General features: G+C 50.7%; 3 protein-coding genes across 5 annotated transcripts in view; all 3 read right to left on the reverse strand.

The window, feature by feature from the left end:
• Positions 1–832: 832 nt before the first annotated feature.
• On the reverse strand, positions 833–6901 carry cyyr1 (cysteine/tyrosine-rich 1). Of its 2 annotated transcripts, none has more exons than XM_028980022.1 (4): positions 6408–6901; positions 4228–4327; positions 1748–1908; positions 833–1324 (listed from the first exon to the last, which is right to left on the reverse strand). In XM_028980022.1, exons 1-4 carry the CDS (start codon positions 6718–6720, stop codon positions 1191–1193), a joined length of 708 nt encoding a protein of 235 aa, XP_028835855.1. In that variant the 5' UTR covers positions 6721–6901; the 3' UTR covers positions 833–1190. The 2 variants fall into 2 exon arrangements, with proteins under 2 accessions (XP_028835855.1, XP_028835856.1); XM_028980023.1 differs by lacking the exon at positions 6408–6901 and adding an exon at positions 6002–6126 and having other exon boundaries at positions 1191–1324.
• A 1362-nt stretch (positions 6902–8263) lies between these two features.
• On the reverse strand, positions 8264–13669 carry adamts1 (ADAM metallopeptidase with thrombospondin type 1 motif, 1). Of its 2 annotated transcripts, XM_028979694.1 has the most exons (8): positions 12858–13669; positions 11824–12164; positions 11602–11734; positions 10807–11264; positions 10548–10734; positions 10280–10458; positions 10019–10194; positions 8264–9939 (listed from the first exon to the last, which is right to left on the reverse strand). In XM_028979694.1, the coding sequence occupies exons 1-8, from the start codon at positions 13432–13434 to the stop codon at positions 9234–9236; spliced, it is 2757 nt and encodes a 918-aa protein (XP_028835527.1). In that variant the 5' UTR covers positions 13435–13669; the 3' UTR covers positions 8264–9233. The 2 variants fall into 2 exon arrangements, with proteins under 2 accessions (XP_028835527.1, XP_028835526.1); XM_028979693.1 differs by having other exon boundaries at positions 10548–11264.
• A 3194-nt stretch (positions 13670–16863) lies between these two features.
• Positions 16864–22772, reverse strand: part of adamts5 (ADAM metallopeptidase with thrombospondin type 1 motif, 5 (aggrecanase-2)) — an 11623-nt gene continuing 5714 nt past the window's right edge. Inside the window, exons 4-8 of the mRNA XM_028981174.1 lie at positions 22610–22772; positions 21248–21431; positions 20620–20795; positions 19388–19563; positions 16864–19044 (exon numbers count right to left, since the gene is read on the reverse strand). The exon at positions 22610–22772 is cut by the window's right edge and continues 121 nt beyond it. Of these exons, the coding sequence (XP_028837007.1) occupies positions 18447–19044; positions 19388–19563; positions 20620–20795; positions 21248–21431; positions 22610–22772 (1297 nt within the window). The 3' untranslated portion in view covers positions 16864–18446. The remainder of the gene's footprint in view (positions 19045–19387; positions 19564–20619; positions 20796–21247; positions 21432–22609) is intronic.

The raw sequence follows: 22772 nt of genomic DNA on the forward strand, positions 1-22772 counted from the left end.
GAGGTCACCTGACCGCCGAGAGGGCGGGGCGCTCCGAGCCCGAAATAAAGCTTTCATTTATTTATCACAGTGTTAAAAAAACGATCACAACTCTTATTATGAGCACACATCCGAACAATGAACCATTAAAAACATTTTTTTCAGTAAAATTAACTAGAATGACTTGAACGTGTATGACGTCACCGTGAATTGTGACGCCTGGACGTGCTGCCTTTTTTTTTTTTTTTTAAACCAAAAACGACCATTAAATCCATCAGGCGACGGGAAGTTTTGCTTTTTGATGTAATTAATCGCTGTCGGCGTGAAGCCTTTTGTCGGGGTCTGGCCTGCTGCTTGGCCGCCACCGTGTGGCCGCTTGTGGAACCGCAGCCGGGTTATGGAAGCCGTACGATTATAATCTATTGGCAGTCAGATCCAGCGCTGGTGATATGTTTTTTTTTTTTTTGCCTCAGAGCAATAGCTAGCTTTGCTGGGTTTAATAAAACATAAAAATTATATATATATATACGCTCAGATTAAACAAAGCACCACTCCTACATACAATTAGTAGTTATAGGGACAGTCCCCCCCCTGGAGACACTCAGGGTTAAGTGTCTTGCTCAGGGACACAATGGTAGTAAGTGGGATTTGAACCTGGGTCTTCTGGTTCATACGTGAGTGTGTTACCCACTAGGCTGCTACTACCACCATTCCACTCCTGCAACACACTCAAAGTTCACAAAACTGTTTATTTAAAATCATATTCAAACAGTCCTTGCCACACACAAAAGCCCAGCAGAAATCATGATGTTAGATGTTGAGTCACAATAGTAGAACAATCAAGCTCCCGTGAAACAGACTCGTGGACAGTGTTCAGAACCGGTAACACTGATGGCAAAAAGTGAACATAGTGCAACAGCAGTACATATTGTTTCAGTCTCCATGGTTAAAACAGGCTCCATTCATGTCTGCAGGTGCCTCCGTCCCCGTCTCAAGCGGCTCCTTCGTACACAGACCAGCTGGCTTAGCCCGGCCATGACCATACAAGGCAAGCTGGGGAACCTGGTCCAGGAAGTGGGAGGGTTGGACTTCCTGCCGCTCTCCCTCAGAAAGTCCTGGACGAAGCCCAACTTCCTCAGCCGCAGGAGCCGTCGTGCCTGTGACCTTTGATCTGACCCCAGTGCGGCCATGAGGGGCGGTGTATTGTGGGGTCACTTGCGGGTGTAGCCGGGGTACGGAGGAGGCGGGGAGTAGTTGGCGGTCCGGGGTGGGGTCGGGGTGTAGGGGGGAGGCCGCAGGACTGACGGGTACATTTCATAATCATAGCTGTAGGGAGGGGGAGGGCCTGCGGAGAGGGACGGTGAAGGTGAGTAAACCATATGGACACGTCATGTTAATTTGGTTAAATGCAAAAAGGAAAAAGGCCGGCTAGACCTGTAGTACTGCAAAAAGACCAAAAAAAGACCAAAGTTATTTACATTTACAGCATTTACCAGACGCCCTTATCCAGAGCGACTTACAATCAGTAGTTACAGGGACAGTCCCCCCCCTGGAGACACTCAGGGTTAAGTGTCTTGCTCAGGGACACAATGGTAGTAAGTGGGATTTGAACCTGGGTCTTCTGGTTCATAGGCGAGTGTGTTACCCACTAGGCTACTACCACCCTCGTACACAATCAAGTTAATCCTCAGAACACAAAATGGTTTGTTTCTGCGGAACCCTCGTCATGGGACTGGCGAGGGGCGGGAAACAGGGACCAACAACTCACCTGGGTAACTCTGGCTTACAGTGTTGACGTAGGACGTGCCGAAGACTCCGACCCGAGTGCTGCGGCTGTTCTTCACACACATGCACACACATAGGAAAATGGCCGCCATGGCCCCCATGAGGAACACCACGCCAAAAACGATCCCCGATATTGCTGTGCCCCTACAGTCACACACAGAGACACAAGAACGCTGTTTAATGACTTTAAGTGAAAGTGATTGTCATTGTGAAACACTGCAGCACATGGTGACACGTGGCCTATGATTTGCTCAGTGGCACCTCAGTGATACCTTGGCCTATCGGGATTCGAACCGGCAACCTTCTGATTACGGGGCCGCTTCCTTAACCGCTAGGCCACCACTGCCACAAAACAATTCATATATTCAATATTCTATAATTTCTAGACTCATGATCTGATGCTGATCAATAAACGCATAAATAATAAGTCTAGTGATTTGCTACAACTGGATGTAGACACTAAGCAATTTTTCAAATGAATGTTTCACATCAGAAGATCAGAAAAGATCTTTAACCCATTTTGAAAAATATGCATTTTATGACAATCACTTCACTTTCTGCTTGGCATGAAATCACACGTCCATCATGATTTCAGTTTATCAGGACGTTCCAGAACTTGTGATTAAACTATGACATAAATTGGTGACCAGGACAGTGGGCGTCGCCATGTGAGTCGCTCTTTCTTCTCAGCCGCTAGGACACGTGTGTGTGTGTGTGTGTGTGTGTGGCCACCCAGGTTTTCTGGTTTGTTTATGTAGGAAACAGAGATGGACCCTGTTTTCACTCCAAACTGGGAACACATGACATAGGGCATGTCCGCACGCGCACACACAAACACACAGACAGACAGACACACAGACAGACACAGAGACAGACACAGAGACAGACAGACAGAATAAGGTCCTGTGCATCTGCGAGAGTCTATTCTTTAGACTTTGGGATGAACATAATTGAAAAGTGGAACATTAGCACTTTCAGTATATATTTATATTGTTCCAGTTAACCTTCTAAATATTAGTTATTATTAATAACACATCTTTTTTAAAAACACATTCACAGTCGCACAGCGCTTTGAGTCGACGTCCTGTCCCAGAAGACGTGTAAGATGTGTACAGCCTGGAGGTAATCGGTTTTAAAATAATAACTAGGGCTGCACGATTTGGGGAAAAAGCGATTATTGAGATCAATATTGCGATATGCGATTGCGATATGATAAAGGACACTTGCTTGTATATCAATGAAAAGTCGCATACAAATTACTAATAGTGAAATGTTTAATTTCAAAGTGAAACATACAACCATACTTATAACAACTGAAATGCCCAGTGCTTCCAAAATACAATATTCTACAAAATTAAATAAATCACAAAAAACTCTTTACATTACTGTCGAACGACAAACCCTGGTATGGCTAAACAACTGTTTTGATTATATTTGGCCATTAAAAAAATCCCATATTCTAGTTTAACCAAAATGTTGTATGGAGGCTGACTTGAACTCAGCTTTGCTATCTTAGCTAAGATTAAGATTTGTAAAGTGAGGTTAATTTCTTTAGGAAACCTTCAAAGTTTGAAAAAAAGTTAACTAAACAGCTAAGAACAGTGTAAATAGTTAATGCCTACGTTTAGCCAAAACGTTGTTTGGAGGCTGACTTGAACACAGGAATGCATAGCTTCGCTAGCTTAGCCTAGCTTAGCTAAGGTTAAGACTTATAAAACAGGATTTTATAATGGCCAAATATATTCAAAACAATTGTCCAGCTTTACCTATGAAATGTAATCCCCCGGGATCTGGTTTGGAGCGCACAGCGGTTTGTACAGCCCCAAGCAGCACAAGAGTGAGGCATTTTTATGCACTTCTCTCCATAGACATGTATATGCTTCACGCCACAGCAGAGCCTATCGCAATATGGCGGCGACGTTGACTTACGATGCAGCGCGTCAAGCGGCTTCTAACCATATGTCTCCGAATCGAAAGTCATGTGACCAAACACGTCACATCCGACTGAAGTGAGACTTCAGTCAGCTCGCAAACTTTGAGAGAATGGATCGGATATGTTGCCGATCCAATCCATGTACTAATCATTTAAATCGCAGCTTTTTGTGTTCATGTAATCGCACAGACTGACATCGCTATTACGATTGCGATTAATCGTGTAGCACTAATAATAACCTATATGAATCATTCTTCCGGGTCATTCTGAGCACTGGGTGCGGTTAATCAATAAAGCCAAAATCCAGAGAGTGCAGTGATGCTGCCCAGGGGTTCCCGTTGATGATCCTGAAGGTCCCCCTCCTTCATTCCAATCAGATGATCGGTAAAAATAAAGGACGATTGATGAATTAAAAAGCATTAAATTCCAGGACCAGAGCAGACTCACGAGTCTGGTATTAAAGTACAGATGTCATTTCTATTAAACTGTGGGTACCTGGGTACCTCCTATGGTGTGTGTGTGTTACTCACGAGAGGACGTCCCCCACGTAAGTATAGTAGGAGCAGCAGAATGGGGGGGAGCCATCGCAGCAGTACTCCACACATCCGTCACACTGCGCCTGGCTCCGGCCTAGAACACACACGAACACACACACGAACACACACACAGGATATTTTCATTAAAAAAAAGGTCCCATAAAACCCGAGCACCTCAGCAGGCAGCAGAGACTATTCTCCACCGACCACGACGCACTTCACCCTGCTGGAGAGCACGTGGTCTCCCACAAATAAAAAAGCTCCAGGTGCAGCACGCCGCGCATCACGACTCGCCGGAACACGACCACGCACACGATTAGGTCTTATTACTGCCAAGGACGGCGGCCCCCTCATTATCCCAGGGCTGGAGCGTCCTCGTCCCTCTCGTCTGTCACTTGTTGTTGCCCAGCAGTTCTGATTGTAGAACGGTCCGAGTTCAACTCCGTTTTTCACCTACGAGGATTCCAGACAGTAGCCGGACAGGTCATGTGACCAGCAGACGCCTTGCCAAGGCCTGTGGAGGCAGCCGGGCGCTGCTATCGTCCCCAATATGACACACGGACCCTCAGACCCTCACAGAGAGATGGTGGACTGGGGGAAACCAGAAAAGAAGAGGACGGCCGCTCTCTCGGTTCCAATAAAACGACAGAATAGGACGATATAAAAAGGACACTAATAAAAGAATCCACGGCTTGGAACGGTCCGCTGTTTTAGTTTCGCTGAACTAAATAAAAGAATATAATAATTAAAATATTTGAATTAATAAATTAAACAATAAATTAATAAAAGGCCTCGAATGATGACAGCACATATACACATACACACTTTCATGTGTCAATTGTGTTACAGACTGTACAGGGGACAAAGAAAAGAAAAAAGAAAGAAAAAAGTGAAGTGACGTGTACTCTGTATTAAACCATCAGCCTTGCCGCCCGGGGAGCAGTGCATGGGGACGGGTGCTTCGCTCAGTGGCACCTCAGCGGACCGGGATTCAAACCGGCAACCTTCCATTTACATTTAGAGCATTTACCAAACGCGCTTATCCAGAGCGACTTACAATCAATCAGTAGTTACAGGGACAGTCCCCCCCTGGAGCCACTCAGGGTTAAGGGACACGATGGTAGTAAGTGGGATTTGAACCCGGGTCTTCTGGTTCACAGGCGAGTGCGTCACCCGCTAGGCCACTACCACCCTTCTGATAACAGGGCCGCTTCCTTAACCGCTAGGCCACCAGTCGATGCGCTGGTCCTGTGTGGTTACGTTGGTGCAGAGCATGAAAAGCTTCCATACTGACGAAGTTGCTAAACGCTTACATGACGCACAGTGTATTTAAAACGCAGAAAATCCTACAGTTTCACAGAATAAGATGCCCAACCCAGTCATCCGAATAATTTTTTGGACCTCCTTCCAATACTGGTAATGGTGCATTTCTTGTACAGTATGAGCCCTTCATAACGCACATAAAAATCCCACGGTGAAATACATGAAGTATTTGCACGCAATGCAGGATTTCAACCCAACTTTTTAACACCCGTGTGGTAACTGCTGAACATGTCCACTTATTTCTCGGTGCTCCCATATGACATCAATTTATCAGCCAATACGCAGTACAGTCGTCATTGCTCATCTGACGGGAGGAAAAAGTAAAGCCGTTGAGAAATAAAGACAATTTTCCCAGCCAAGCAATAAAGCAGCTGAATTTCAATAACGCAAAATATTCTCATTTACCGTCACTACTGACTGGTAAATGGCGTAAATGTAAATTTACTGCGTGGCGAGATGTGCCGAGTCTGCAGGACGGAATCACGCAGGCGCATCCTTCTCGCTGGGTGGTCCAAGGAGGTCCCCGTCTTACCTCGGGTCCTTGTCGGTCAACACTCGCGGGACAAAGACTCCCCACACACACACACACACACACACACACACACACACACACGGAGCCTGCCACCCCGCTCCCTGCCCCCACCCACGTTTCACAGAAGCCGCGGCAGACGTGCCTAAAAAAACACACGGACAGCGAACGAACCCAAAGAGGAACAATGTCTGTTCTCCAAAACGCACACGTGGAACATTTATAAACTTCCCATTATGGCTGGATCGAGAGGAGGAAGCACGAGAAGAAAAAAAAAAGTTTTTTTTTTCTCCTTATGTACAGAATTAAAGACGATTCTTACCGACAAACAGAAAAAGCAGAAACGTCCAGCCGATTCGGAGGCTCCCCGTCCCGGGGATCCCCATGTCCTTCCCGCGACTGGACCGGACCGGTTGTCGGGGATTCGCGCCGACCAGCCCGCCCGGCGACGAGCGTCGAGTGGAGCGCAACTGTGCGCGTCCGTGAGCCGGAGCTCCATTCGCCCCACGTGTTCCCTCTTCTTCCTCCTCCTCCTCCTCCTCCTCGACTTCCTCTTTGTCTTCTCCTCTATTATTCCTCAGACGCGTCGCGACGTCCGACGCCGCTCGTCTTTCCCGTTTTACTTCCTCTCGCATCAGCACGCGTGTCACGTTCCGTCTTTTTTACTCTTTGTCCTGATGCTGAAACACGGTCGTCTGATCGCCGTTCGGATTAATTGATCCAACGCGCGAAGCCACGTGACCGCCGTTAAAGCGCGTAACCTGGCGCGTAACACGGCGCGTAACGGCGAGTCTCCCCGCCGCGATCCCGCTGAGACCTGCGCGTCTCTTTTAAGAAGACCGCCCGCACCAGCTCGTTAGAGCTGCCGCGTTGCCCCTCCGTCGGACCGTCGGCCAAGTTGACTTGCTTAACACCGCCACGTGGCGATGGTTCCATTACGCACGCAATTCATCTCCATTCAAAGAATATTCGACAGATAATACATTTACATTCAAGGCATTCGGCAGACGCCCGTATCCAGAGTGACTTACAACGTGCTTCCATGTTACCATGGATGAAGTGATCAGTTCTGGTTCACTTGGACCCCCAACTATGAATACAATCTTTTTATTCTGTTCTAGATTCTATACAGACGTCAGACAAGAAGAAGGTTACAAGTTCATCTAAATATTCTCTAAAGAGGAAGGTCTCTTTATAGTGTGGTAGTGTCCTACTAGGTAACACACTCGCCTATGAACCAGAAGACCCAGGTTCAAGTCCCACTTACTACCATCGTGTCCCTGAGCAAGTGTCCCCAGGGGGGACTGTCCCTGTAACTCTGTTGCTCTGGATAAGGGCGCCTGGTAAATGCTGTAAATGTAAAAGTCTTGAGCTGCCGTGTGAAGGTGCTCTGTGACTGAGCTGTTCTGACCTCGAGGGGAAGTTCATTCCACCACCGAGGGGTCAAGACGGAGAAGAGTCTAGATGATTGATAATATGGTCAGGAACATGAGATAATGACACGATAATGTGATAATAGAACACATCCATGTGTGTGGGACCTGCATGCCGCAAAGGGACAGGATATGGGGGTGCTTGGGGGGTCCTTAGTCAGCATTCCTCTCCGGAGCCGAGCTGTTGTTAAAAGCATCTGCCGGCCACCGAGCCCCGTGCCTCCTCTCAAATTATGGCAATTAGCAAGCTTTTTCAAACCATAATTAGAGACCCCCGTCTTCCGGTGGGACCTCCCCGGGGAGCGCGACACCACCTGGCGGCGACAATGTGCGCTGCGCCTAAACCTGACCTCGGAGGGAACTTCGCCTTCATTTACATTTACAGCATTTAACCAGACTCCCTTATCCAGAGTGACTTACAGTCAGTAGTTACAGGGACAGTTCCCCCCCTGGAGCAACTTAAGTGTCTTGCTCAAGGACACAATGGTAGTAAGTGGGATTTGAACCTGGGTCTTCTGGTTCATTTACATTTACATTTACAGCATTTACCAGACTCCCTTATCCAGAGCGACTTACAGTCAGTAGTTACAGGGACAGTCTCCCCGGAGCAACTTAGGGTTAAGTGTCTTGCTCAGGGACACAATGGTAGTAAGTGGGATTTGAACCCGGGTCTTCTGGTTCACAGGCGAGTGTGTTACCCACTAGGCTACTACCACTAAGAAATTTAAAACGCGACACCATGAAGTCACACAGGTCAAAGTGATGTTTTATTCATAATCCTAAAGCAATATATATATCAGTCAGTATAAATACTCTATAGATTCTACATCCTTCCGTTATTTCCAACAACACGTACGACAATGGTAATAAAAAAAAGCCATAAGATTATATTAAACGGGATGTACAAAAATAAATAATGTTCCGACGTTCTGTACAAAAATCGAAACCGAAAATGTGCCTTCTCAGAAGGCAGGAGAGACTTACTTATGAAGTAGCAGCAGGAGAAAAGTCCCTCAGTATATTCTCTCATACACACACACACACACACACACACACACACACACTCCTAAGGCACAAAAAAAAAATCTGAGTCTTTGGTCTTTCTTTCCCAGCCCACCCTGGGTCCCTGGTGGCAAGTTATGGCTTGAGTCTGAGCATGGTGTACTGGACGGTAAAAGCCGCGGCGGGTTGCTGTCGAACACTCACTGGTTACAGTGTTTAAGTAGCAGCACGTGCAAATGGGAGTTCTAGAATAAATACGGAACCAACTTCGGAACCATTTTTAAGAGACGCTCTCTTCACCTCTATTCTACAGAAACGTTTAGAATAATAACAGGATTGAAGCTGGATGTGGAACGTTCTCTGGTAGTTTTAAAATGTGTTTGATTGACAAAAAAAAATCTGGAAAATGTTGCTCATAAAAAAAAAAAAAAAAAAAACGCTGACTTTCCCCTAAACATCCTCTAATCTCTGTAACTGCTTTATAAATCTTCTCTAATTCATCTGTCTGTCCAGTCCAGCTCGGACAGATTATGCACAAACACACACGCACTCGCATATAAAACTCACACACACGCACGCAGGCAACATGCCGGCACACAAAGCAGCATGCTTCAGAGAAAAAAAACCCAAAAAAAAACAGACGTGCTCTTTCTCCGAACGGAGAAACCACATGACATGTTACGACCCTGTGTCCCGGTGCTGCGGGGCCGGTTCTAACACGCGCCGAGGTTGCAGAGGTCCAGCAGCGGCTTGGGCCTGTCTTTGGCGCTGCAGCTGTCCAGGTGCGACGCCAGGCCGTCGTGTCCCACGCAGCGCAGCGACCGCTTCCGGAAGCCCTTGCCGCAGGTCTTGGAGCAGGGCGACCACGCCCCCAGCAGCCAGGCGGGGCAGGCCTGGGCGGCGCAGGCGCGCGAGCCCGCGGGCCTGAGCTCGGCCGGGCACTCGCCGGACTGCCGGCCCTGGCCGTCCAAACACAGGACGTCCCTGTGCTGCGAGCCCCCCCCGCACGTCTGCGAGCACGGCCCCCACTCGTGCAGGGTCCACTCCGCGCCCCCGGCCTCCCGGATGGCGTTGATGGGCGGCCGGTTGGGGCGGGGGGCGAAGTAGCTGTACTTGACGCGCGGGCGGGGCGAGTCTCCGACGGACAGCACCTGGACGGTGAGCGGCTCCGGCAGCGGCGCGAAGCTCCGCAGGCGCTCCAGAGAGGCGGCCGAGCCGCTGTAGCGCAGCAGCGCCCCCCGCAGGGGCACGTCCATCTCCAGGGTGGTCAGCTTGAAGTCCCCGTTCACCAGGTACGTGCCGTCCTGCCGGCGGACGGCCAGGTAGCTGTTGTCGTTGCGGCGCCCGCCGGGGGCCCGCTGCTTGACGTCGACGTGGGTGGCGCCGGCTGGGATGGTGACGACGTCTTGATAACCGGGCCTGAGGGAAAGGGACACAAAGGTCAGCCTGGGGGGCTGGCTGGCCGCACCCACCGGCCGGCGGAAGAGCGGCTCCTCACCTGGCACGTTCCAGAGATCCCGACACCTTCTTGCAGGTGGACCCGTCCCCGCCGCACGCGCCGCAGTTGTCAAAGCGCTTGCTGGAGCCGATGACGCGGTCGCAGCCCGCCTTCACGCACTGGCCCTGCACGCACACCGAGGTGGAGTCCGGCGTGCAGGGGGTGCCGTCGGCCACCTGAGGGCGACAGGCGGCGCGTCACTTCCCCGCGGGCCAACGCCACGCCCACGGCGCACGACAGCGGCGCGAGAGCTCTGCTCACCTTCGGCTTCAGGACGAAGAAGTAGCCCGTCCCCTTGGCGCGGCACACCAGCTTGCACCGGTCTTTGGGCGACACGCCGGCGTACTTCGGCACCCACTCCACGCCCTCGCCCGAGCCGAAGGTCACCTGCGAGGAGATGTCGTTGTGCGCCAAACACTGCTCCTCGCGGAACGTCAGACCTGCACAGAAAGTGGCGGCGTTAGCGGCATCAGGTGACCCGCGGCCGGGCGCCGAACCGTCTGCGGGCGGGGCACGCCTCCTGCCGTACCGTTGGCGTCCGGGCAGGGCTCGGTGTTGCAGGAGCGGTACTGGATCCTCTTCCCCTCGCAGTATTTCCCGCCGTTTTTGGGCAGGGGGCTGCTGCAGTCCCTGTGGGAGTACTGGACCCCGCCTCCGCAGGTGCGCGAACATTCTCCCCAGGGTCCCCACGTCCCCCAGCCGCCGTTCACCGGGGTCTGTCGCAGAACACAGGACCGGTTAAAGCAGCCGGAAACCCCGCGGAATCTGGCGCGCCAAACGCCGCTCACCTGGTACGTGGCGGCCTCGCCCGTGGCGAGGCACCGGCCTGCCAGGCAGAAGCGGTCGTGCCCGCAGGGCGTGCCGTCCGCCCAGGGGAAGTTCTTGGTCTGGCAGACCAGGAGGCCGTTGGCGGTGGTCACGGTGCACCACAGCGCGGAGCAGGTGCTGCTCAGGTCCGGGCAGTGCTGCGACTCCTCGCCGAAGGTGAGCCGACACTGCCGGTCGGCGTCGTACACGGTGCCCGGGAGAGCCTGGGGCAGGACGTGCGGCCTCTGCGGCTTGTCCACCAGGCAGTGGCCGTGGCCGTTGTCCAGGAAGGAGGTGACCATCAGAGCGCTGCAGGGGGACCACGGGTGCAGCTGGTTCAGGTTGGACAGGGTGGAGGCCATCATGTGGGAGCCCCAGTGCTCGCCGTTCACGCTGGCACACTGCTTGGCGTCGTCGTGGGGCATGTTGAACACGTGACCTGGAGAAAGGTCGGGAAGGTTAATGGGGCAGTGGTGGCCTAGCGGGTACGGAAGCGACCCCCATAATCAGAAGGTTGCCGGTTCGAATCCCGATCTGCCAAGGTGCCACCGAGGTGCCACTGAGCAAAGCACCGTCCCCACACACTGCTCCCCGGGCGCCTGTCATGGTGCCCACTGCTCACTCAGGGTGATGGGTTAAATGCAGAGGACAAATTTCACTGTGTGCACCGTGTGCTGTGCTGCTGTGTATCACATGTGACAATCACTTCACTTTACTAATGGCGGGGTTCAAGTGTGCGAGTGGGCCCGGCGAGAAAGCTGGAAGGGAGCGCTTACCCAGCTCGTGAGCCACGGTGAACGCCGCCTGGAGCCCGTCGTCCTCGATAATGGAGCAGCTCCTGTCCGGGTCACACACCGTGCCCACGTCCGCCATGCCCAGCGTGTCACAGGAGTGGGCGCCACACAGATCCTGCATGGAAAGGGTAAAATGCACGTGAGTTGATCTGTTCAGTAGAGTGTGTGTGTGTGTGTGTGTGTGTGTGCGCGCACGCGTCTCACCTGTCTGGTGAACAGCACGGCCGTGTCGTAGTGCTCTGGGTTGTGGTCGCTCGGCGGGTTGTGCTGCCTCTGCCACTGGCAGAAGTTCCTGAGGGTGAGGGCGGCGTTGGAGGAGACCTCGGGGCCGTGCTCTTCCTCGTACACCACCAGCAGCTTCACCACCGCCAGGCTGATGGAGTTGTGGATGGTGGGGTGGCGGTACAGGCGGGACGCCACCGCCATGATGGTCATCAGGTACGCCTTCAGGCCCGCGCCGTGGAACTCCGCCATGGACTGGTCGGCCACCAGCATGATCTCCACGTACCGTGGGGTGGACACGAAGCGCCGCGCGCGCTGGCGAGCTGAGAAGACAAAACGCGACTTTCAATCATCAGTGACAGGGACACTCCCCCCCTGGATAAGTGTCTTGCTCAGTGGTAGGAAGTGGGGTTACATTTAGATTTACGGCATTTACCAGACGCCCTTATCCAGAGCGACTCCAGTTCCCCTGGAGACCCTCTCTGGGACACAAAGGTAGGAAGTGGGGTTCGAGTCTTCTGGTTCATAGGCGGGTGTGTTACCCACTAGTCTACTACCACCCTACACACCTTTATCCAGAGCGACTTACAATCAGTAGTGACGGGGACAGTTCCCCTGGAGACCCTCCCTGGGACACAACGGTAGGAAGTGGGGTTCGAGTCTTCTGGTTCATAGGCGGGTGTGTTACCCACTAGTCTACTACCACCCTACACACCTTTATCCAGAGCGACTTACAATTAGTAGTTACAGGGACGGTCCCCCCCTGGAGACCCTCCCTGGGACACAACGGTAGGAAGTGGGGTTCGAACCCGCGTCTTCTGGTTCACAGGCGGGTGTGTTATCGGTGGGGGCGAAAGGGAAAAGGGAGCCCCGCCCACAGGAAATAAGCCCCCCTGTCCCGGGGAGCAGCGCGGTGCCAGGTGACGCTCTCACGGGCGGAGCCGAAGCCCCGCCCCCGTCAACCCGTCCTATAACACGTCACAACCCACGTGACTAAAAAAATTCAGTATAAATACCTTGGCGCCCCTGCCGGGGACTCTGGTCGCGCTTCTCCGGGACCCGCTCCTCCTCCTCGTCGACGCCGCACTTGGGGCCGCCCTCCTCGGCCGCGGAGCCCCGGGCGCGGCGGCGGAGGACGTGCGGCTCCCCGTCCTCGGCGCCGGCGCCGAGCGGCCGGATGGAGAACTCCTCGCCGCGCAGGTAGAAGCCGCCCCGCAGCCCGCCGCACAGGCTGAGCGCGGCGGCGGAGTCCGGCTCGCCGTTCACGGAGCCGGAGAAGAAGCAGCGCGCCTCCGCGCCGCTCTCCGCCGCCGCGGGCTGCTGGCCGGGACCGGCCCTCCCCACCGCCTGGAACACGAACCCCGGGGCCAGGAAGGTCTGGTCGGGCTCCAGCTCCAGCACCATCCGCTCGCCGAACGCGTCCAGCCGGTAGAAGCGCTTCTCCGCGGACCGAGTCCTCCAGGGACCGCCGTCCGGGTCCTGGTCCGGGTCGAGCCGGACCGGCACCACCGTAGTCTCCTCAAACGCGCCGCGGCCCGCGGCCGCGCACAGGGCGCCGAGCACCAGACCCAGCAGGGACCGCAGGGGCCACATCTTATTCCCACCGAGTCCCGGAGAACGGAAAATGAATGGAGCTACAGATTAATATCCGTTCCTGCAGGCGTACAGAACTGGGACTAGAAAATCCAGCGCGAAACGTATAAATACATTTTAATAATAATTAAAAAAAATAAATATATATTTGTATATACGTCTATTAAAAAGTCCCGAGTGGGTTGCGGGTTCGAGACCGAAGTGTGGGGAGTCTGTCCGTCTCCAGACCCTCTGCTCTCCCTCCGCCTGCAGGTCGCCCCGGACCCCGGCCCTATATATCCCCCCGTGCGGGTGCGGGACCACCCCCTTCCTCCCGCGCCTTTGATCTCGCCCAGCGCAACGTCGTGCGTAACAGCGCGCAAGGGCCTGGCGCGGGGCCACCGACGATCAATCACGCCGGGGACCGGGGATCGCTCCACGTTAACGTGCCCGTTTCCCTCCGGTCAGGACCACGATAATAAACGACGGGGCCTTTCATCTTTTTTTTTTTATTTTATGCGAATAGAAATTCCTTTTTAAATAATTTTTTTTACAAAAATTCCAGCAGAGAGGCCGGGAGTTGGGATCGTGGAGAGGAGAGACGCTTCCCAAAAATGCTCTTAAGGTGGACCGGCGTCCCGCCCGCCCCGCGCCCACACAAGCCCTGGCGAGGCCCGTGGCCCCTCCCCACACGCGCACCGAGCAGCGGGAACTTTTCCTACGGAGACCCGGCAAAGCCTGTCCCCATGGCCGTCTAAGTTCATTTAAAAGCGTAATCAGGAGGGCAGTTGTACAGGGACTCGTATCACGCGTTCAATTAGATTTTTCTTTTATTCTTGGGAAATGATAAACGCCCAAATCTTAAAGCGCCGTTCGAGTTGAATCGGGTCCGGTCCACCTTAAGCGTGGAGTCCGTTCCCGTAAGAATCCGCGTTTCACCAGCAGGTGGCGGTAAAGCCCCGCCGCTTTCACGATTCAAGAGGTTAATACAACCGGTACACTGTACAGAGTATACATACAGTGTCTCAAAACTGTATACACACATACAAATTTCTTAATTTGTTTTATCATATATATACACACATAATTTATCTCCCAGCAACATGATCACCCTGATTAAACTTTTCAGAGTTCAGAGGAGCACTGAACATTTACATTTATGGCGTTTGGCAGACGCCCATATCCAGAGCGACTTACAACGTGCTTCTATGTTACAATCGGTGAAGTGGTCAGTGGTCACTAGGACCCCAAGTATGAATACAATCTTTTTATTCATTCTGTTGTAGATTCTATAAGGTCTCTTTATAGGGTGGAAGTAGCCTAGTAGGTAACACACTCGCCTATGAACTACCATTGTGTCCATGAGCAAGACACTTAACCCTGAGTGTCTCCAGGTTGGGCCTGTCCCTGTAACTACTGATTGTAAGTCACTCTGGATAAGGGCGCCTGATAAATTCTGTAAATGTAAATGTCTTGAGCTGCCGTTTGAAAGTGCTCAGTGACTGAGCTGTTGTGACCTCGAGGGGAAGTTCATTCCACCACCGAGGGGCCAAGACGGAGAAGAGTCTAGATGAGCGTCTTCCTTTTACCTTCAGAGATGGAAGGACCAGGCGAGCAGTACTGGAGGCTCGGAGTATACGAAGGGCTGTGGTGCAACTCCATGTTTGGCTTTGTAGGCCAGCATCAGTATTTTGAACCTGATGCGTGCAGCTGCTGGGAGCCAGTGGAGGGAACGTAGCAGAGGGGTAGTGTGGGAGAACTTGGGAAGGTTGAAGATCAGTCGTGCTGCTGCATTTTGCATTAGTTGTAGAGGCCGGATGGTACATAGACCAGCAGGATCAATCGTGTTCTGGGTGAAAACTCAATAAACACACTCTAGGAGACTATTTCTGTCTGTCTGGAACGCTTCATCCGTCGCTTAGATAAAGGCCAGCAGAAGGCGCCAGAGTCTGTGTTGTGGAGTCTGCAGCATTTCTGATCATGAGAGTCTCCTAGAAACACCTAATCCCATAATTGTATTTAAATATCATGTAATTTTTGTGGAAAATATGTGGAGTATTAGGTTATGTGGAGAATGCGTACAGAATGAGAATACGTGGAGTATGAGAATATGTGGAGTAAGTGTGGACTATTTGTGGAGTATGACAATATGTAGAGAAGGTGTGGATTATGCGTGGAGTATGAAAATATGTGGAGTAAGTGTGGTGTATATGTAGAGTAGATGTGGACTATGCGAGGAGTATGAAAATATGTGGAGTAAGTGTGGTGTATATGTAGAGTAGATGTGGACTATGCGTGGAGTATGAGAATATGTGGAGTAAGTGTGGTCTATATGTGGAGTACATGTGGACTATGCGTGGAGTATGAAAATATGTGGAGTAAGTGTGGTGTATATGTAGAGTAGATGTGGAGTATGCGTAGAGTATGAGAATATGTGGAGTAAGTGTGGTCTATATTTGGAGGTCATGTGAACTATGCATGGAGTATGAGAACATGTGGAGTAAGTGTGGTCTATATGTGGAGTACATGTGAACTATGCGTGGAGTATGAAAATATGTGGAGTAAGTGTGGTGTATATGTAGAGTAGATGTGGAGTATGCGTGGAGTATGAGAAAATGTGGAGTAAGTGTGGTCTATATATGGAGTGCATGTGGACTATGTGTGGAGTATGAGAATATGTGGAGTAAGTGTGGTCTATATTTGGAGGTGATGTGAACTATGCAAGGAGTATGAGAATATGTGGAGTAGATGTGGACTATGTGAGGAGTAGTTATGGACTATGCATGGAGTATGAGAACATGTGGAGTAAGTGTGGTCTATATGTGGAGTACATATGGACTATGTGTGGAGTATGAGAATATGTGGAGTAAGTGTGGTCTATATTTGGAGGTGATGTGAACTATGCAAGGAGTATGAGAATATGTGGAGTAGATGTGGACTATGTGAGGAGTAGTTATGGACTATGCATGGAGTATGAGAACATGTGGAGTAAGTGTGGTCTATATGTGGAGTACATATGGACTATGTGTGGAGTATGAGAATATGTGGAGTAAGTGTGGTCTATATTTGGAGGTGATGTGAACTATGCAAGGAGTATGAGAATATGTGGAGTAGATGTGGACTATGTGAGGAGTAGATATGGACTATGCATGGAGTATGAGAACATGTGGAGTAAGTGTGGTCTATATGTGGAGTACATATGGACTATGTGTGGAGTATGAGAAAATGTGGAGTACATGTGGACTATGTGTGGAGTATGAGAATATGTGGAGTAAGTGTGGTCTATATTTGGAGTAGATGTGAACTATGCAAGGAGTATGAGAATATGTGGAGTAGATGTGGACTATGCGTAAGAGTATGAGAACATGTGAAGTAGATGTGGAGTAGGTGCTGTGTAGTCCTGTCCACCATCTTGTGTGTTTCCGTGAAATGACACACATATGGACAGGCTGATGTGAACAGTGGTACATTTATTCCAACATTTGGAAGAAGCAGTCTGCAGAAACCTTGAGCTGGACACGTATCCTGTTGTCCACAAGCACTGAAGTGTCAAAAAAAACAAAACAAGAAAAAAGGAATGACTTTGACGTTCTCTGCGTTTGTACAATCAACACATCGTGGGGACAGATGGACTACGAAAGCATACCATGTCAACAGATGAGTAAATGTCAGACATTTAAATAGATTTAATATGCACATATTCATGAGAATGACAGGAGAGGGCAGAAAAAAAACAGTATTTTCTTTTTAAAAAGGAAATAACCTGCTCGGTCATATTCCTACTTAAATAGTAGTTATCATACAAATGACCTATAATAATAAATAGATTCATCACGTTTTGTGTTTTTCACATAAGAGTTTACAAACAATAAATTATATATTCAGTGCTGTGATTCCATTGGTCAGTCAGCTAGAGAGAGGCGGGGTGTGCTAAGTGCTGCGGTTAAAGACTGGTGTGTGTGTGTGTTTACTGTAGTGAGCTGGAATCAGTGAATCGGCGGAGAATTCTCTGTCATTGTTACGGGCCACGCCCACTTAACCCTGCTACTCCAAGCGCCCATTTCGAGAGTTTCAGAATGAAGACCGTGTTCATCACGCATGTTCCTGCACTTGTCTGGTTGTTCCATTCAGCAGTGATCGGCAGGAGGAGCCCCTGCGTTCTGACCTCAGATCAGTACATCAAGGTTAAGATGTGAACCTGAAAGTTTCAATACAGGCTTCAGAATTACGACCCTGACGAATGAGAACTGAATAAAAAAAGTTGCTGCGAAGATTATCATTTTGATCTATTGACAGGAAACTGACCCTGAATGATCACATAAAATGTCCAGATTGTCATTTCAGTGCTGTGTGTGTGTTTGTATTTCATGGTCCTGAACTTCAGCACATGAGATGAGGTGTGGAACGATGGGAGTGAGAAGGTGGGAGAAGACACCGGGTGAACGAGTGGGGTGGGAGAAGTGTGACGGACAGACAAGTATTCAGGACAAAAGTTGTCATTTTCAGACAGACACAGAGCACCATGGAGACCAGAATAAAAATGGTGCACCCCCCCTTTCAGGTTGCCATGGTAATTCAGATGAAAATGAACTTAGAGTTCTTCAGAGCAGACGGCGAGATGGATGTAGTGTGTATTAAACACTTCCTCTCACACATGGTCTAGCTTAAACACACACACTTCAGGGGAAACCTTCCCCTTTCTCAAGGACGAGACCACACACACACACACACACACACACACACACACACACATTCCACGGCTGGTGAGCCCCAGTGTAGCAGCTCTCCTGTGGTCCTTTTGCAGTGTGTGGTCCACTGGGCAGACCCAGTTCACCCAGTTCAGTCCCAGTTCAGCCCCAGGGTCGGCTCAGTCGAGGTCGAAGTGACGGGGGGGGTGGGGAGGCTGGAGGTGTGTTTTGAGCGAAGGGGCGTGGCTAAAGTCCGCCCATCCCTCAGCTCGACTGCAGCTGTGCACAGGTCAGTCGGCCAATGGGAGATCAGCATTTTCGAAAGGCGAGTTGAGCTCCGCGTCCTCAGCACTTTTTCACCAGACAGTGTTTGAAGACCGAGGGGCGGGCAGACGGCGGGCAGCCCTTCACCAGATGCCCCTGAGGGTCCTGGCACTGCACCGTCCGACTCTGCCATCCCGTGTCACACGTCCGTGAGCAGCCCATCCACGAGCCTGTCACCCACTGCGGCCCAGGCGGCGACGTGGGCAGGGGCGGGGTCGCCACAGGAACGACCGTCGGGGAGGAAGTGATGCTGTTACTGAGCAGCGAGGAGGACGAGGACGTCCGCTGTGGCGTGAAGAAGCTGTAGCGAATGTCCAGTGGCTTCTTGGAGTCGGTGGCCAGGATCTGCAGGACGAGTGGCTCTCGGAGCGCCGCAGGGCCCATGCTGTGCAGGGTCTCGTCCCTCTGGCTCCACCCGCTGTAGTTGAGGATGGTGCCGTTGAGCGGGACGATGGTCTCGCTGGTGGAGATCATGAACTTGCCGTTGAGCAGGTAGTCGCCGCCCGGCCGGCGCAGCGCCATGTAGGCGGTGTAGCGCACCTGACCCCTGGGTTTGTGCTGACGGACCTTGATGTGGGTGGAGCCTTCCGGAATCTTCACCACATCCATGTAGCCCTTACTGCACAGACAGAGGGCAGAGGTGCATGTCTGTTTTTTCAAGGGACCGTCTACAAACTACAGTGCAAAGCGTCATCACACAAAGCAGAATACAAACACATTTTACTACCAAACAATTCAGATAAATCCGTCGATCTCTTCAACCATCACCCCATATGCCCATAGCCATATCTGATTTTAAGAAATACTGCTTATGAAGTCAAATTAATACACAAATGAATGGTTCTCATGCAGCCGGGACATATAAGCACCTTTCTATTTATTGTGTATTGCCTCACTTTGATGATGATGTGTGTTTAGGTGTATGTCTGTGTGTGTGGGTGTGTGTGCGCGCACCCACATACCTCTTACTGGTGTAGTTGCCCACCACTCTGACGCAGCTGCCGCTGTCTCCGCCGCAAACGCCGCATTTGTCGAACTGCAGTTTGGAGCCCATGATGCCGTCACACCCGGTTCGGACGCACTTTCCTTTCACACACACAGAGCCACTGTATGGCCTGCATTCTGTCCCATCGATCACCTGGAGACACACACACACACACACACACACACCACAGCTTCAATCACCGCACTAATTTAGCATAATTTAAAAAAAATAACACACGCCTGTTATTATGCAGAACTGAATTCTGCAAACCGTAATAAATATTGTTTGGAAAATGCCACGCATGAGAATATTGGGCATCAACGGCAATTACAAGCCGTCTGTGTAGACGAACTGTGGGTTTGATCCAAAACACAAGCAGACAGGCGGAGACCGAGCGGCTGACAGATCTGCTGATGAGCCACGTGGAACCGGCATCTGAAACCACTCAGAACCTCCCCGCCCCAGGCAGTGCGGACTGAACAGTTTTTCAAGGGGCCGTCTACAAACTACGCAAGCCGTGCAAAATGTTGTTGCACAAAGACAAAATACACAATCCAGATAAATCTATTAATCACTTCAACCTTCAAAAAAAAGAAATATCCACAAATCCCTCATGCATGTCGTGACAAACAGTGACTCGGAGTGCAGTGAAAGTGAAAAGTTCTTGTCCTTGTGATACAGAACAGCACAGTCCTCTGCATTTAACCCACCACCCTTAGTGAGCAGTGGGCCCGGGGAGTAGTGTGTGGGGACGGTACCTTGATCAAGGGGACCTCACTGGCACCTTGGCGGTTCGGGATTTGAACTCACAACCTTCCGATTACGAGCCCCGCTTCCTTACCCGCTTGGCCACCACTGCCCCTAGCACAATTCTATCACATTCAGATCAATTCAGATCACATTCTATTTCCTCTCAGTAAGGCCTGGGGTTTGTGTCGTTCCACTTCCTTACCTTCAGAACCCAATTTTGACAACTTTTACAAATGCTGGTTGTTGGCTTTTGTATCTCCATCTGCACAAGTTAACTTTCATCCCTCAAAAGGGCGGAGGAAGAAACTTCATCTTCCTGCTTCATTTCCTATCTTTTGATTTTATGAAATACCCCACCATTTTATTTAAAGAACCTGGTCTAACGACGTTTAAGTTCATCAGAGGAAGAGAACCTGGTGTGTGTGTATGTGTGTGTGTTTTTGGGTACGTGTTCTTTACCCTCTGAGAGAACACCACGTAGTATCCGGTGCCCTTGGCTCGGCAGGTCAGCTTGCACACGTCTTTGGGCTGCACCCCCGCATATTTGGGCACCCACTCCACAAACGTCTTCACGCCCTTGGGGTCAGTCTGAGGCCCGTTCCGCACTGAGCACTGCTCCTCCCGGAAGCTTTTACCTGCAGCGGGGTTCATGGTTAAATCTTGGCCCGAGTAAACATTTTTAAGGTGCTATATAAGATTCGGTGCGTGGGGCATTTTCATTAATGTAACATCCATTAGTTCATTGAAAAGAATGAATTTTAATGCTGGGGTGGTCCAGAGAAACGTGAGACGTACTGACAGGAGAGGGTTTACATATTCCAGAATGAAGAATTAGTGTGTGCATGCGCTGTCAATCATGTCTACAAGCCCCTCCCCTTTCAAAACTTTGTTCATAAAATCATGATTAGTTCACCTTCTGGGTGTCATGAATGCTGTGAACAGGCTTCAGCCGACTATTCATTTCTTATTTCTAATGTTTGCTGGTGGCCATCATGTCTGGTGCTGTTATCTCTAACCATGCAGAACATATGCTGGTGTAAATATATAATAATAATAATAATAATAATAATAATAATTAAAATCTCACCGCTGGCGGGACAGGGGCTGACGTTGCAGGACCGGTACACGGCTCTCTTGCCAGTGCAGTAGCGGCCGTTGTTGCGCGGTGGCGGGTTGTTGCAGAGCCGCTGTGCGAACTGCACACCGCCTCCACACGAGCGCGAGCAGGAGCCCCACGAGCCCCAGGAGCTCCAGCTGCCGTGGTTGGAAACCTGAGGGACGGGGAGAGGGGGACATGAGCAGCGTCCCTGGCACGTTGTTATCTTTCAGAATCGTCCTCTGTGTCTTGTGATCAAATTAGTGCAGCTAATTACTGGACAGTTTTAAGGTAAAACCTTTGAGCGATTCTGAAAGCTGTTTGTGTAGGTGAAAGGATCCATTCCGTTCCAGGAATAAATAAAAACCCACACACACTTGATGGTACACTGGGTGAGGCAGGCAGGAAGATGAGATGCATTGTGGGGAAAAATTCCATGCATCTGATATCTGGGCAGCGCTGGGCACGGCTTCGCTGTGAGAGTTGGCATCATTCTGGGCGCAGCTGTACAACACATCACCCAAATCCTCCCACGTACCCCTCATCCCGGTCCCCTCATGGCGCCCCGCTTCACTCATTCTTGACCCTCTTTTATCCCGCTACACCCCTTGTCTCTATATTCGAATTATTCCTTAATGCCAAACCTTCCATAAGATGTTCTGCATGGGTCATGTTCACTAATATCACAGCATTTATTTCTTCAAAGTTATCTGTATGAGGAGGGTCCCTGGCACGTTATTATCAAATTAGTGAATCTCAAATTAATGAATGTCATAATTGATTAATCGTGATGCAGATCTTCAAGTTAAAAAGTAGTGCCATGCAGCTGACCAAACGCTGGTGCTGAACACTTTGATTCCCAATGAGCAGAAAAACGCTCACCATGAACCCCAGAAAAACTCTCATCTCTCTGGTGAATTTGGAAACATAATATGAAGTAATGTATCCGCGCATTAATAATCGTAATCGAATCAAATCGTGAGACCAGTGAAGGCTCACACCTCTGGTACCCACCCGGCCATTTGTGTTGGTGTGAAACTGTCATCAACAAGATGAACTTTTATGATGTTTTTATAAACCTAGTGTAAAAAAGGGGAGGAGTCTGCAGGCATGATTGACAGCTCTTACACAGACGGAGGTTATTAGCATTTGAACAGGGGCAGTGGTGGCCTAGCGGTTAAGGAATCGAATCCCGACCCGCAAAGGTGTCCCCACACACTGCTCCCCGGGCGCCTGTCATGGTGCCCACTGCTCACTCAGGGTGATGGGTTAAATGCAGAGGACACATTTCACTGTGTGCACCGTGTGCTGTCAATCACTCACTACATTGATCACTACATTGGAACTACGTACCGTATAGTGCCTCTTCCGCGTTTTATCTACACACTTCCCCTGCAGACATATGCGGCCCTTTCCGCACGGAGTCCCCTCCACAGCAGGCAGCTTCTTGGTCAGACACACCATCTGGCCTTTGCGTATGACAGCGCACCACAGACGGGCGCATACGTCCATGCCC

The sequence above is a fragment of the Denticeps clupeoides genome, chromosome 5 (genome assembly GCF_900700375.1).
Source record: "Denticeps clupeoides chromosome 5, fDenClu1.1, whole genome shotgun sequence".
Lineage (NCBI taxonomy): Eukaryota > Metazoa > Chordata > Actinopteri > Clupeiformes > Denticipitidae > Denticeps > Denticeps clupeoides.